This window comes from Mastigoproctus giganteus, chromosome 1 (assembly GCF_048544385.1).
Source record: "Mastigoproctus giganteus isolate SK-2022 chromosome 1, ASM4854438v1, whole genome shotgun sequence".
NCBI lineage: Eukaryota > Metazoa > Arthropoda > Arachnida > Uropygi > Thelyphonidae > Mastigoproctus > Mastigoproctus giganteus.
This window is the reverse complement of record NC_143575.1, coordinates 30,542,947-30,557,148: the sequence shown is the minus strand read 5'-3', so window position 1 is coordinate 30,557,148 and position 14,202 is coordinate 30,542,947. Positions and strand designations below refer to the sequence as shown.

Genomic DNA, 14,202 nt, shown 5'->3' with positions numbered 1-14,202 from the left:
GCACCAAGTCACACGTCGTGTCATCTGCTCTTCAGTCAGTTGATGCGGCACCCAGAGAGAACAAAGTTTCTTCACGTGCAAATGATCTTGCAGAATCGAACGAATTGCTGGTGCATTTAGGCCCAAAGTATCCTCTATCTGTTGGTAGGTCACTCGCCTGTTTTCGTCAAGCATTTTCCTCACAGCAGTAACGTTTTCCTCCGTAACTGACGTTCGTGGCCTTCCCAGCCTCTCAGAATCCTCCAGAGTGAAATTTCCCCTTTGGAATTCTTTATACCACCTGAATATCGTTGTACGATGTGGACAATCATCATCTAGTGCAAGAGTCATTTCTTCTAAGCACTGGTCTATGGTTAAACCACGCATGAAATTATACTGCAAAACTGTCCTTATCTCATTTCGTGACCACGATGCCATCGCAAGCACTTTACACTCTCACTACTAATGAATAACTGAGCCCATCGACTTGGCGTGGCAGCTACTATGCACGTATGAACATGTCTCAACATGCAGCAACAAGCAGCTTCCTGTGATTCATTGTTGCATCATATTGCAAAACTTTCCTAGTACCCTTTGTATAAAATTATTTTTGTACATTGTTTGCTTCCTCAGTCCCAGTTCATTTTTGTACTAGGTTTTTCAAATTCTTTCATTTTTTCGCCACTACTTCACTTCCAGTTTCTACTATCCCTTTAACTTCTCTTAGTTCAGGCACTTTGTGTATTTTTCATTTCCATTTTCACAGACACTTTATTTATGTTACAAACCACACATTATTTATATCTTTTTGCTTCCTTTACTGCTGCATTGCATGTTTTGGAGCATTAGACATATGATAACTTTTATTTTCCTTTTTCTGCTCATTTTGCTTCTTAACAGTTTAATATTACTACTATATATATATATATATATTTTTTTTTTTTAAATGAGTAGTAAGGTAAGAAATCATTACTGAAATTAATATACTGAATTCAGCTCAGGGTCCTACTATAGGAACGGGCTTGTGATCCCAGGCTTACCCAAGCTTTACCTTATATCTTGCATCAGACTTTAAGCTATCTGATACTCTTTATTCTTATTTCTCTGAAATTATTAGGGCAATCTGAGGATGGAGGAGAAACTATTTCTAAGTATTCTACCACAGCTTTGCCCTCAAAGTTCAGGTACGGTTACTCCTGCTCCATCGGCCATTTATCTCACCTCGCTATTGCCAAGTTTCTTTATGTGTGGACTTAATATATAACTACAGTGAAACTTCCCTTTAACGGACAGCCATGGGGAACGAAAATGTGTCCGTTAAAGAGAAGTGTCCGCTAACAAGAAGTCTGTGGGAGAAAAAAAAAGAAAGAAAGAAAGAAAAATCGTTAAACATTTAATGTAAAATTAAATTAAAATATATACAGATTTTGAACAATATTTTTGTAAATAATATACATACAATTGTGCTATACATATTATGACTTTATCTTAAGAAAAATACATACAGTAATCACTTATTTTCTTCTGCACCTTCTTCTGGCTGATAATTTTGTTTTCAACATTTGTTTGGAGTGAAGAAACCATCGAAAGTCCTTCAGTATCTTCTTCAGCGGCGAAAAACATTTTTAAACGATTGATTTGTATGAGCGCTTCTTCTATTTTCATCGGTGGTTCGTCGTTAATATGTTCTTCGACAGAATGACCTCCTTCCATTTCTTCATCCTCATGAGGAACTTCTTGAAAAATATCGATGATAATGTCGTTGATATCTAGAGCACCATCTTCTGTAGTGAGGTTTGAGTCTATATCTTTGTAGCCAGGGTCTTTTTTTTTTTTTTTTTTTTGTAGTTGTTGGCGCATAGGCTTCTGTGGCAATAATGCACCTCCCAAGGTTTTTGCAGTACTTTGATCCAAGTCCGAGGCGGGAATGATCGAACCCGCAACCTTTGGGTTGCCAGGCAGGCACTTTACCCACCCGGCTAGCCCAGTCGGCGTAGCCAGAGTTACTTGTAGCGGAAGTATCGTACATTATCAATAGATGTTGAAGTTCTTGTTCTTCTTGGTGCTCCACATTGCTGTTCACAACTTCAATTTTTGCGTTTGAGAAGCCAGACTTTACAAAACAGTTCACGACAGTTTGTTTTCTAATTACGTTTACTGAAGAGGAAATCCATTGAATCGCATCTAGGATGCTGAGTTTCTTTCCAAGGTCACTCGCATATGTTACATCATTCATGTTTGCAATGAGATGTCTTAAAACACGTTTTCTGTAGTGAAGTTTAAAATTTTTTATTATCCCTTGATCCAAGGGCTGACACTCTGCAGATGTGTTTGGTGGCAGAAAAACAATTTGAATGATACAATTCAATGTGCGGGTGAGATTCATCATTATCCATGAAAAGAGTAATTTTTCTGTTTTGACAAATCATGTTTTGGTTAAAGTGACTTATCCCTTCACTCATGATATCTCGTGTCATCCACGCTTTTTTATTAGACTTCCAGTCAACATTCAAAAGATTCAACTTTATGCCCTTGAAACAACGAGTATTTTGTGGTTTTCCTATAACAAGAGGTTGTTCAAAGTCTCCCAGCATATTTGTACACAGTAGTATAGTCAAGCGTTCTTTAAAAATTTTTCCGCCCTGGCACTTTTCGTTTTTTAGACTCTGTTTTTTCAGGAAGAGCTTTAAAAAACAACCCTGTTTCGTCACAGTTGTAAATATCCTTAGCTTCAAAATCACGACATAAATCTTCCAATTTGACGGTTCACTCTGTTACAACCCCAGTCAACAGATCCACCTTCACCACTTACGGTTTTCCAAGAAATTTTATGCCGAATTTTGAACTTGTCTAGCCATCACACAGAAGCTTTGAACTCATTTACTCCCATAGATTTCGCAACCTCCAAAGCCGTTTCCCTAATAATAGGCCCATTAGTGGGAATTTTTTTTTAGCACGTGCGCGACAAAACCACTCATATGTAACATTGTCAATTTGAAGTCCAACAGTTTTCGGGAATGATTTTTGAACCTGATCATTTACATGTTGCCAAAATTGTTTGAGCATTTAATTTTTTTTCTTTAGGATGTCACTTACCTGAGTCTTCCCGATTTTGAATTTTGCAGCGAGATTGCGAACGCTATTTTTTTGCCAAGCATACGCATTAATGAGTTAGACTTTCTTTTAAAGTTAAATGTTTACGAGAAGACATTGTGCACTTCACACGACACTGAACAAAACTGAAAACTGAAACTCAAAAGACGAAAGGCCGACAAAATCCTGAAGCCGACAAAATCCTGACGACACTGAACAAAACTGAAAACTGAAACTCAAAAGACGAAAGGCCGACAATTAAATGTTTACGAGAAGACATTGTGCATTCACACGACACTGAACAAAACTGAAAACTGAAACTCAAAAGACGAAAGGCCGACAAAATCCCCCCAAAATCCCCATTTCAAAACATATTGTGAGCTGAACTGCATGTCTCTCCTGGGTTTGTGTTGTGGAGGAACAAGGGAACAAATAGCATACATTACATCAAGTTGTGTTTGACTGGGCAAAAGTGCCATGGAAGCGTTTCAAATGATGAAGCAAGTGTATGGAGAGATATGTCTGTCTCATGCATGTGTGTTTCAGTGGCATAAAGCATTTAGCCCATGGAAGAGAATCACTGGAAGACAGTGAACACCCAGGCACAGCAAAACAATTTGAAAGCCAGAATCGATTGAAAAGGTGCAGTTTTAGTTTAGGTTTAGGCAGAAGATAAACCTGAAGAGTTGGAAACAAGCCAATTACAATATGCAACACTCTTCTCCTGAACGGCCTTAGCATAATTATCTGAAAACCAAGGTTTAGATAAAGGATGAGATATTAAAGTGGAGTGTGGGATAAAGGATTCCATTCCTACAAGAACAATTTCACTGACACGATCTGAGCAAACGTTGACATCAGAAGTTTTGAAACAGTAGTCTGACTAAGGAAAAGAAAAGAAATCTCGCAGGTCATCCCATTTTGCATTCTTATAATGCCAAACAACACCAGGTTGGGAATAGCCATGAGATAAAGGCTCCATTGGAGAAGAGACAATCACCAAGTTGTGATCTGAGGTGCCTAAAGGACCACTCACTTCGACCGTGTACTTAAATGGGTTGTTTGTGAGAAAAAGATCAAGCGTGTTGGCTGTACAATCAAGGTAATTAGTAATTGCAAAAGCCTCAGCATCTCAACCAGCTGGGTCGGTCTGACTAGAAAACTGAAGTCAGTTGGAGTTGTGAACATTAAAATCACCAAGGAGAATTGGGCTGGAGAAGGTGAAGGTGCAAAGAGAGGAAGTCAAAGAGCTCCATGTGATTAGTGGAGTTGGGAGAATGGTAGAGACAACAGATGAATTTGAAAGAAAGGTAGAGAGATTTTAAGCCAGAGAAGATCGAAAAGAGAAGATTCCAAATTACTAAGTCTCTGACAGGCAATATCAGAACCGACATATGCATAAGTACCACTTTTGAGGCGAAAGGAATCATACAGCAAATAATTTGGGCAACTGAGATAAGCTGTAGTTGAATCAACCAATAACTGAGATTCTGTCAGAAAAGGTACATGGGGTTTGGCAGACTGCAAGTGGAAATGGACATCGTTGAGAATTGAGACCATGTATATTTGTGAAATGAACTAAGAAGTGTTTGGGAAGTTTAGATCTTTTCACAGATAAGCTTACTCTATTAGTGTGACAATTCAAGGTGTATTCAATAGTAAGAAAAAGTGTGTGGGGGGGGACATGCTGTATGAAGTAATGAAATTTTTGGATATGGCATACACGTGGTAAGAATATACCCAGATCCTTGACATAATGTGGCCTCGACGATGCCCCCCGCATACACACTACTCGGACTCCCACCAGTCATTATCTGGCAGAGTAGAGGTAGCAAGATTATACGCTAGCTGATCTGGAAGCCACCTAAAGTTTTACCAATAGATTCGGTCCGGTGTACTAATTAGCGGCCGGCCTGCAAACACCGTTTTAGAGCTGTACCCTCGAAATGTAATGAAGATTAGATCTCGCCATGATGTCCATCATAATCTCAAAAGTCATTAGTCATACTGCATGATGGAAGAAATGGGGAAGGGTTGACCGGAACTTAGCTCTGGAGACTAAACATGGGTTCCACCACTTCAAGCCTCCAATAAGGAAAGTGGTGGCATTGCACTGGTTGAGAGTCATCTACCACCTAGTATTGCCTCTTAACACAGAGGGGGCTGCATTCCTCCATGTGGTGTGGACACCACAACTCGAACCCTGCATACGTTAGTTCACACCTGGGTGGTCACCCATAGTGTGATTGTGCATGGTGGTTATACCCAGGTTTACTAACCGTCCCACCATCGTGAAGGTGCATGCAGTGGATTTGGCTGTCACAGACCGTCCAGACTTTGCCGAAATTGGGTCCACTTGACTTGAGTGTGACCCGAATATCAGTTCCATCAGTATTTTAGACTCCCAGGCAGCAAGTACAACTTGCCAAGCATATCTGAGAGAATGTCTGTGGAAACCTCAGGGACCAACTCTGAGGTTGTTACAGATATTCTTTCAGATATGCCAGTTAGAGAGCCCATACATGAAAATTTCATGTATGGGCACTATATCTGAGACATTCTCTCAGATCTAGAGCCCATATATGAAAATAAGGTATACATATGCACCACAGAAAGGCTAACTGTATATGTTTATATTTGTTTGATTTTTTTTTTAAAGTGGATGTATAGATTTTTTACATTTTTTTCTAAATCAAGAAGCCACTGAGAACAACTGTACGAGCCACAAATGGCCAATGTCATAAGTTGGCCACTCTGATACAGAGATTTGACCACTGAATCTAAAACTAGTTGGTTTTCTTTTTCCACACACAGTTTTGCAGATATTTCATGTAATACAATCACAAAATGATGCTGAAAGGGTTATCCATCTGAGAGATAGTAGCATAATACCAAAGTTAAATGTAGTGGAAGGTGCTGCACTCTATTTTGCATATATGTATAATTACAGTTAGTATGTGCTGTAAAACTGTTGATTACAGCTCTTCATTCTGTTGTTGGTAATACAGCATCAGTGAGTTTATTCAGTTAAGTTCATATGAAACCATTCAGTTCTGACCTTATCTGATTTCTTTCTTTGAAAATAAAGTCACTTATATGGCACTCACTTATGTCAACAAGCTGGATAACTTCTATTATATCTGTGGCAAGTTCATGAAGAAACAAAAAAGAAACATGTCTGCTTTAATGAAAGAAAAAAAGTCATACACAGTATTTACATATGCCATAGGAGATTCAGATAATCGATGTTTTCCTGATATTTGCTGTGTAAGTTGTGTAGTAAATCTAATGCAATGGTTAAGTGGTTCTTGCTCTGCTATGCCTTTGGCCATTCCCATGGTTTGATAGAATCTGAGACATTATATTCCACACTGTTGCTTCTGTTTGGACAAATATAATGATTTTCATTAAAAAAAAAAAATCTTGATCTCAATCTTTCCTGTACTACATTATCCATTCCACACTGTAAAAGTCTTCTGTCTTCTGGTGTTTCCAAGACACACAACCAATGGATGATGTAGAAGAGGATAAAAATGAAGTAAGTGATCTGTCAGAAAGTACTGAAGTTGATTTGGATTTTGAAATACCTTTAACCAAACCACATTTAATTATTTAGACAACGTGCACAATCTTGTTAAACAACATTTTTTGTTAAAATGTGTCATAATTCCTAGGATCAATCCTAAATGCAACAAGGTATGAATATACCTTGTTGCATTTAGTTACAGTTTACTGTAACTGAGAAAAGTTACTGGAATTTTTCAGTATTGATGATGATGACAACAACCTCACTTGCTACAATGATGTTAATGATCTCATGAATATCCTTGATTATGAATTTTTTTTTTTTTTTTTGGTAGTTGTTGGCGCATCGGCTGCTGTGACCATAATGCACCTCCCAAGGTTTTTGCAGTACTTTGATCCAAGCCCAAGGCGGGATTCAAACCCGCGACCTTTGGGTTGATTATGAATATAACACACTTGTTGACATGTCTAACTTGAATCTGAAGGTAACCTTCTTCACAATGAAAATAGATTACTGTCCATTCCTGTTGCTCATGGTGGCTTGATTAAAGAATTATATGGAATACCTTTTGAAGTGTATAAAATATGAAGAATACCAGTGAGTATTTGTGTCAAACCTGAAAATTACACCCATGATGGTGATGGGTACTCAGCTATGCTACATTAAAATATTGCTGCTTATGTCATGAATGGAATAGTTGTGAGAGGAATTGCCACTCAATTCAAGACTGTGTAGTTAAGCATTACCCAAAAGGCACTCTTTAAGAAGGTGAAAAACAACTTGTAAACCCAAAAAAAGGTGAAAATATTTGATGCAATATAATCACAAAATGATGCTTGTTATTACCATAAAGAAAACTGTCTTAAGAAAAACTTTGTGAAAGGAATGAACAGTAACAGAACTAGTTTCAGAACATTAAATAAAAATTCCCATGTATTAACAATGCATAGAAATTTTGATTTAACATTGGCCAAATTTAATGAGCACATCTGTAGAACCTCAAATAAGAGCTCATGAATAATATGCAATTTGATGCAGTTTAACTGCAAATGAAAAAAACTGCTTGAGATGCTTTTAAATGTGCTGTGCATAATTTTCTTGGAAAGAACACAGCACATAATTACAAGAAGTGGTGAACACAATATACTTAAAAAGACTTGAACTGAAATATGCCATTAATAATACAACTCTTGGATTTCATTTGGATTTCTTTTCCAAAAACTTGGAAGCTGTGATGATCATTTTCACCAGGGCATTATAGCCATAGAGAAAAGATATCAGAATAAATGGATACCTGCACTCAGAAATTATTTCAGAACTTTGAAAAGAGAAGCCAGTGACATTTCACACAAGAGAAAATCTAGAACATGAACGTTTCATTCTCACTGTTGACATTAAACTTTTCAAGGAGATATATGGAGTACTGCATATTACATTTACATATGTGGTGCATGCATATGTGTAAATCCATATTACAGGATCTGTAGTATGTTGTTGTTATTATTTAAGTGAAACACAGATAGTTCAGCACTAGTTCAAATCAGTCAAATTCTACATCACTTTTACTCATATACAGTATATAACAAAGCATTTCAGTCAATGGTTTTGAATTTGACGCAGTGAAATTCAAAGGAATTGCCTACTCATTTACATAATAAAAAAATTAGATAAGTCACAACAGGATCGTCAGCTGTTATACCTCTGGATACCTACCTACCAACCAACCGATGAGAGGCAAAATAGCTTTGAAACAGTGCCATTTTGGGTGGCAGCAATCAACTGAGAATAAGTAACAATCAACTTGTCTAATGGGGAAGTGTTGCTTATTTTAAGTATAAGAGGCAGGCAACTCATGTAGGACATACATTCACAATATGAGATGATAATGATACCTAACATAAAAACTTCGGTTTGTTTTAAAATTCAAGAGGTAGTAATGATGTAATTGCACTAAACAATACCATAAATACAAGTACTTTAATTTAATGAAATTTTTTTTAAAATTTTTTCATTCTTTTTAATAGCACATAAAGAATATTGAAGATGTCAAAAAAAAAAAAAAAAAGCAAGCATGTAGTACATTAAGTGTGCAGTAACATAAATCACTGCCTCCTTCCTACAGATTGCAGCCAAAAAAAAAAAAATAATGTTATCTACCACAATAGACAACAGGAGATATTTGCTTATACTGTTCTTTAGGGCTGGTTTCCAAGAGAGACCTATAATGGGAATTTACTATATAATATAAACTTCAATTAATAACATTCTTAACATCTTAAATGACAATAATTACCCAACCCAATAATAATTTTCACTGTAAATACCTTAGTGAGTTGACAAAGCAGGTCATCTCCTCTCCTCTGTATTAGAAAGAATATTCGGCATAATTTTCAACACAAATTGTTGTGACTGCCCCTCAAAAACATATGAGGGGCAGTCAATTAAGTTTACTCTCACCTAGAAATATCTGAGTCAGGGATATGATAACACACACACACACACACACACACACACACACACACACACACACACACACACACACACACACACACACACACACACACACACACACACACACACACACACACACACAACTAAGTCTCATAAGTTAAATGTATATTTATTTGTTTTTTAAATCCATTTGCTACTGAATACAATGAGAGGTGGTATGCTGGAGAAAGTTGGTCTGGTCCATTATAAAATGTCTTCATTTGCAAGGTAGATGAAACAAAACAAATCCATGAGTAGATGAAAGCTGTATACAGGGAGGATCCCCACATATGAGACTGAAAAACTTAAAAAGTCAGTTCAGGTTAAAAAACAGCATGTACAATAATCCAAGAGAGGGAAGACCCATTTCAGCCATAGACCTTACCATTGTGGCTAAAGTGGAACATCTAGTACTTGAAGACAGATGTGTGACTATAAATTTCATAGCAAAGGAAGTGAACATTAGCAATAGATCTGTCTGCACCATAATGTATGAGTTCCTGCACATGGCTAAGGTGGCAGCTCGAGGTTGTTGACACCTCAAAAGCTCCACAGGAAAGACTGTTTTCAACACAATTTACCACACAGTTGGAGCTTTCTCTAATTCATAACTGGAGAGAATGTTGATGATTTTATGACCGAATTGTGATGATAGATGAATATTGGGTATGCCCAGAAACAAAACAGATGAGCAAAAAATGGAAACATTCACCAACCCCCAGTACAATAAAGTCAGGGTTAAACTGAACTAACAAGGTCATGTTCTAAGTCTTGTAGGATTCTAACAGTATTATCCTTGCATATTACCACCCAAAAAGGATGGCATCACTGGAGAGTACTAGAGAAACTTCCTGGGAAAGTTAAGAGAGGCCATCAAGCTGAAGAGACTCGGGAAGCTATTCAAAGGTGTCCACCTCCTAGCTGACAATGCTCCTGTGCGCAAGGTTGCCCTTAAGTAGACTTTGAAATCAGGAGTGGCTTTGAAAATCTGCAGCATCCACCTTATTCTCATCTTCAGACTTCTCCCAATTCCCTAATATGAAGAAACCATTACGGGGCAGGAGATTTCAGACTGATGAGGAGGTAATTAATGAAGTGGAAGCCTGGTTTTCTGCTCGAAGTGAAGTTTTAATCAAGAGGCCTAAAAGAACTTATCCATAGTTGCAAAAAAAAAGAGTAGTTCTAGAAGGAAAAGATGGATGAAATTGCCAGCCAAGTTACAAATCCCTAACTCAAATATTTCTAGGTGAGTGTAAATACTTATTGACTGAACCTCATACTTCAAACATTTTTGGTATCATGCTTTTGACACTTGCACTTTATTTCAATTCTTGAAAAGAAATATTTTAATTTCTGTTTGATCTCCTCATATCTATTCTTATGCTTACTTCTTAATGTGATTACATACCTCTTTCTATCCTTCATTGCACTTTCTTTAGCTTCTTTCAATGCTTGTTCTAGAGCTTTTACTCTATCAACAGTAGCCCGAAGACGTTTTTCCATCTTCGGCAATTCACAGCGTAAGTCAGCATTATCACGAACCAACTATTTAAAAAATAATTACAATATCAAACTAAATTTATTTCATCACAATCATTCTTCTCAGCCACAAGAAATATTTTAGTCCTAGACAACAATATGATATATTTCAAAATGCAGATTGGCACTGAGAATAGTAAAAGCTTGAAATGACAATACAAGCTTGTAAAATTTTGCAAAATTATAGTAAAAAAATTACAAAGAAGTTTAGAAAACTGTAATTATCAATATCAGTATTAGAAAAACTTATGCAAAACAAGACAAACTGTTTCTCACCTGTTTATGGACTTTGGTAAGTTGATCTAAATTGCTTTCAAGGAATGCAATTTTTTGTTTCTGAACTAGGCTTCCACCAGAATCTTCACTGTCATCTGTAGCAGGCTTTTTAACTCTGCTCTGCAGATCTTGGACAAATAATTTTCTTAAGTTATGCAGAGTTTGCAGTTCCTTTGCCTATAAATTCAAAAAAAAATCAAAAACAATTTTATGCAGTGTTAATTCTATTTTAACATAAAATTATCAAACTGAAAACAAACAAAAAAAAAATTCATTTAAATTCACATTGGAATAAGGCCAAACCACTGATAGTATTGAGGGCAATTATTGCTTACAAAACAGCTGCAGCCAGAACACTATCCAAACAGCCTATAAATGTAACAACATACAATTTTAAAATTTAATATTTTACTGTTACAGTAGATTACTTTACATTACAGATCTTTATAATTTATTAACAAATCACTCATATTAAATTTTCTGAGTAATAACATATTTGTGGTTGAAATTAGAAAAAAAAATACACCCAATAAACTGAGTTCCAATCAATAACAGCAATTCACAGGGCGGTTTGGGTTTTGCTATTATACAAGCCAAAACCATTCTGAAGAAAATGATATAAATGATATGGACACCACCAATTATAGAAATCTCATTAATTACTTCAAATTTATGTACCTACTTAATGTTATTTTTAATAAAAAAAATTATAATAATTCTACAATCAGTATATTTTTATCTAAAATACAGATAAATTTATATAAAAAAAAACAAAAAAAAAAATTGATGGGTTATTCTCGAGACCCTAGACATTTTAAGCAGCTCATATGGTGGAAATTGTCACCAGTCCCTGGTTAATTGCATCTAAAGTTGGTGATTGTTTGTTATTTGGTTTTTAGGAGCATTAACAACTAAGGCCATATTGCTCCGGGATATGCGGTGGTCATTCCTTGACCTTTCCGCATCCTCCATATTTAGTGGTGACGGGCTCGAACCCCAATCTAATCAAGAAGCGTATGCTACGCACTGCGGCTCCTTCCCACCTGGCTACGGAGGCACCATAGTTGGTGATGCTATCATAAAATGGAAGCTCACTTCAAGTGACCAAAGCATACTTGGAAAAGTAGCATAGTAATCAGATTACACATTGTTGATGTTCTAAACCAATCTCAACCCTTGCTGATGCTCTAAATCAAGAATTTAGAGCATGAACAATGGTTGAGGCATATGATGCAAGAAAGCAAGCTTATAACAGCATCAGTCAAAAAAAAAATACCTTCCCATTTTACCCATCCAGTTACTCCAAATGTTTGTCTAGTTCAACCTTAAATTCATTTAAGCTATCAACTTCAATAACAGATGGAAGTCTGTTCCAGAAATCAACTGCCCACAAGCTAAAGGCAAACTGCTGCACATCTATTCTGCAACTGTCTTTTCTCAATTTGAATTTATGCCCCTTTTCTCTTTTCTCAATTTGAATCTATATATCAGGTTCATAATCTGAGCAAGCGGAAGAATCTGCTTCCTCAGATTATGAACCTGAGAAACAGAAGAATCCCATCAGCATTGGGCCTGCTCAAACCATATACACCTCAATCAGATCACCTCGAAAGAGCCTAGTCTCCAGATGCTGCAACTTGCAGATTTTAAGCCTTTCATGGTAAGAGCACCCCTTTGTTCCTCTCACCAATCTTGTTGCCCTTTTTTTGTACTCTTTCTAGAAACTCTACATCCTTCCTAAAATGAGGCCTCCAAGACCTATAACTCCTCAAATAGGCCTCTGAGGTTGGGTATATTCATATTACGTTCTTAGCGTTTTTTCACCAACCTTTCATGGAGTAAAATAAAATTAAAATAAAATAAAACAAATCTTGATAACTATATTTACAATAACCTGTATTTACAAAATTAATATACGTATTATAATATTAAAAGTATTAAAACACAAGATTAAAATGCATTAAAATATACTAAGTTAAAAGCGATAAAATCCCGTAGCTTTCAAAGGCTCCAGCCTTCTTCTTCAGCAGTACTCTCTATTATTCAGTACACCTTTAAATATCAGCAGGGTAATGGTAGGCATCACATGTTTCCATTCTCACGTGTTCCGCTCTCTTGCATTGTGGAACCAGAAGTGGCTCGAACGGAAGTCGTACGGAACCGTTCATCCTTTAGAATAATAGTCTCTAAAAGGGGGTGAATCCGTACACCCCTATCCCTATTAATGTTGGTTGTAGAGCTGATCCGCAAACTCTCGAGCCACTTACGGTCCCAGAACCTATGCGCTCGATCGGTGATAGTGGCATCGTCTGGGGAGATCTGGTGCTGCTTCTCCCAAAAATGTTCGGCCACGGCGGACTTGTCATATTCCGCATTTCTTATTGCTTTTTTTTTTTTTTTTTTTTTTTTGCTTTTTTGTGTTCCCCCAGACGATCTTTGAGACGACGTTTTGTCTCCCCTACATAACATTCCCCACAGTCCGGGCATCTAATATTATATACGACCCCACTAGCATCCTCTTTTTGAATGGGGTCCTTAACTTGAGACACAACTGTGCGCAGTCTTCGTCCCGGAAGCTGCACACAGCGTGTCTGATATTTTCTTAATACTCTAGTTATATAATCCTTCAAGCCCGGATAATAGGGAATGTATGCAGTAGATACTGGTATAAAAGATTCATCTCTCCTCTGATTTTCATTAATAAATTTATCTATAATCCTCTGGGGGTAACCACATTTAGCAAGATCCGCTGTGACACGTTCATACTCTGCTTTCCTATCATCGGAGTTACTGCAATATGATTTCGCTCTATTAATTAACGTTCTTATCACACTGTTCCTATGATGGCTGGTCAGGGCTGAATTATAATGCGTATATTGCCCTTTACACATCGTTTTTCTAAAAACTTTCGTCTTTAACTGCTGGTCTTCCCTACAGACCAACACATCCAGGAACGGCAGAACTCCTCCATCTTCAACTTCCGATGTAAATTGTATGAATTGGGAGAAGCCATTTAAGATATTCAACACATGATCTTCACTCCCCTTCCGAACAAATGTAAACGTATCATCCACATACCTTTTCCAGGGGCGCATAGGGAGAACACTAGCATTAAATATTCTGGTCTCGAGCTCCTCCATAGCTAGATTTGCTATAATTGCGCTAATGGGGGAGCCCATAGCTGTACCATTAACCTGCTTATATATAATGTTATCAAAAACCATACTGCTGAAGAAGAAGGCTGGAGCCTTTGAAAGCTACGGGATTTTATCGCTTTTAACTTAGTATATTTTAATGCA

At 36.9% G+C, this 14,202-nt stretch overlaps 1 protein-coding gene across 3 annotated transcripts in view; it reads right to left on the bottom strand.

The window, feature by feature from the left end:
• The window catches only part of LOC150090678 (kinesin heavy chain-like), a 400,102-nt gene that overhangs the window by 78,087 nt on the left and 307,813 nt on the right, over window positions 1-14,202 (bottom strand). For all 3 annotated transcript variants that reach the window (XM_090372178.1, XM_090372181.1, XM_090372188.1), the window contains exons 21-22: window positions 10,904-11,080; window positions 10,497-10,633 (exon numbers count right to left, since the gene is read on the bottom strand). In XM_090372178.1, the coding sequence (XP_090228304.1) occupies window positions 10,497-10,633; window positions 10,904-11,080 (314 nt within the window). The remainder of the gene's footprint in view (window positions 1-10,496; window positions 10,634-10,903; window positions 11,081-14,202) is intronic.